Below are 493 nucleotides of genomic sequence, written 5' to 3'. Positions count from 1 at the left end.
GTCCATCTTTAAGTATGGTGATATCTTCAGCTCCATAGTCTGCAGAAAGGAACAATATAATCTTTATCAGTCCTACGAGTTTTTGACCCTTAACCCTAAAATATTTGGACTTTAGCTGCTATAACATTAAAGCCGAGTTAGCATGAGTTAATATAAACCCCAAACTTCAGACAATATAAAACCATTCATACCTATATTCTTTAAATAATGACAGCTGAGGTGTTTGACGGGCATGTCTCTGGAGGCGAGGGACACGTTTCTGCAGATTGGAGCACATTAGCTTTAGCTTACAGTGACAATAAACTACATTAATGTCCGCCTCTGTCCCCCTCCACTTATAAGGAATGTAAACAGAAAATAATGAACTATTACTTACTTAACTCTGAGAAACGCGTGTCCAATAAAGGCCGCCAGAGCAGCAACAGCAGCTGAAATCAACACTTTCTTCCTGGTAGCCATGTTGGACCATCACCTGTATGGAGGTACACTTCGC

The 493-nt window shown here is 40.4% G+C and overlaps 1 protein-coding gene across 1 annotated transcript; it reads right to left on the bottom strand.

Annotated features, from left to right (window-relative positions):
- On the bottom strand, nt 1-479 carry LOC106512755 (serum paraoxonase/arylesterase 2; the record flags this gene model as incomplete). Its single annotated transcript, XM_014001301.1, is given in 3 exon segments — nt 1-39; nt 192-259; nt 377-479. Coding segments are annotated over 3 exon segments (190 nt in total), but the record flags the coding sequence as incomplete, so codon positions are not given.
- Nucleotides 480-493: the final 14 nt, after the last annotated feature.

The sequence above is a fragment of the Austrofundulus limnaeus genome, unplaced genomic scaffold (assembly GCF_001266775.1).
Source record: "Austrofundulus limnaeus strain Quisiro unplaced genomic scaffold, Austrofundulus_limnaeus-1.0 Scaffold12152, whole genome shotgun sequence".
Classification (NCBI taxonomy): domain Eukaryota; kingdom Metazoa; phylum Chordata; class Actinopteri; order Cyprinodontiformes; family Rivulidae; genus Austrofundulus; species Austrofundulus limnaeus.
The sequence above is the reverse complement of the archived record's forward strand: the minus strand, read 5'-3'. Positions and strand labels throughout refer to the sequence as shown.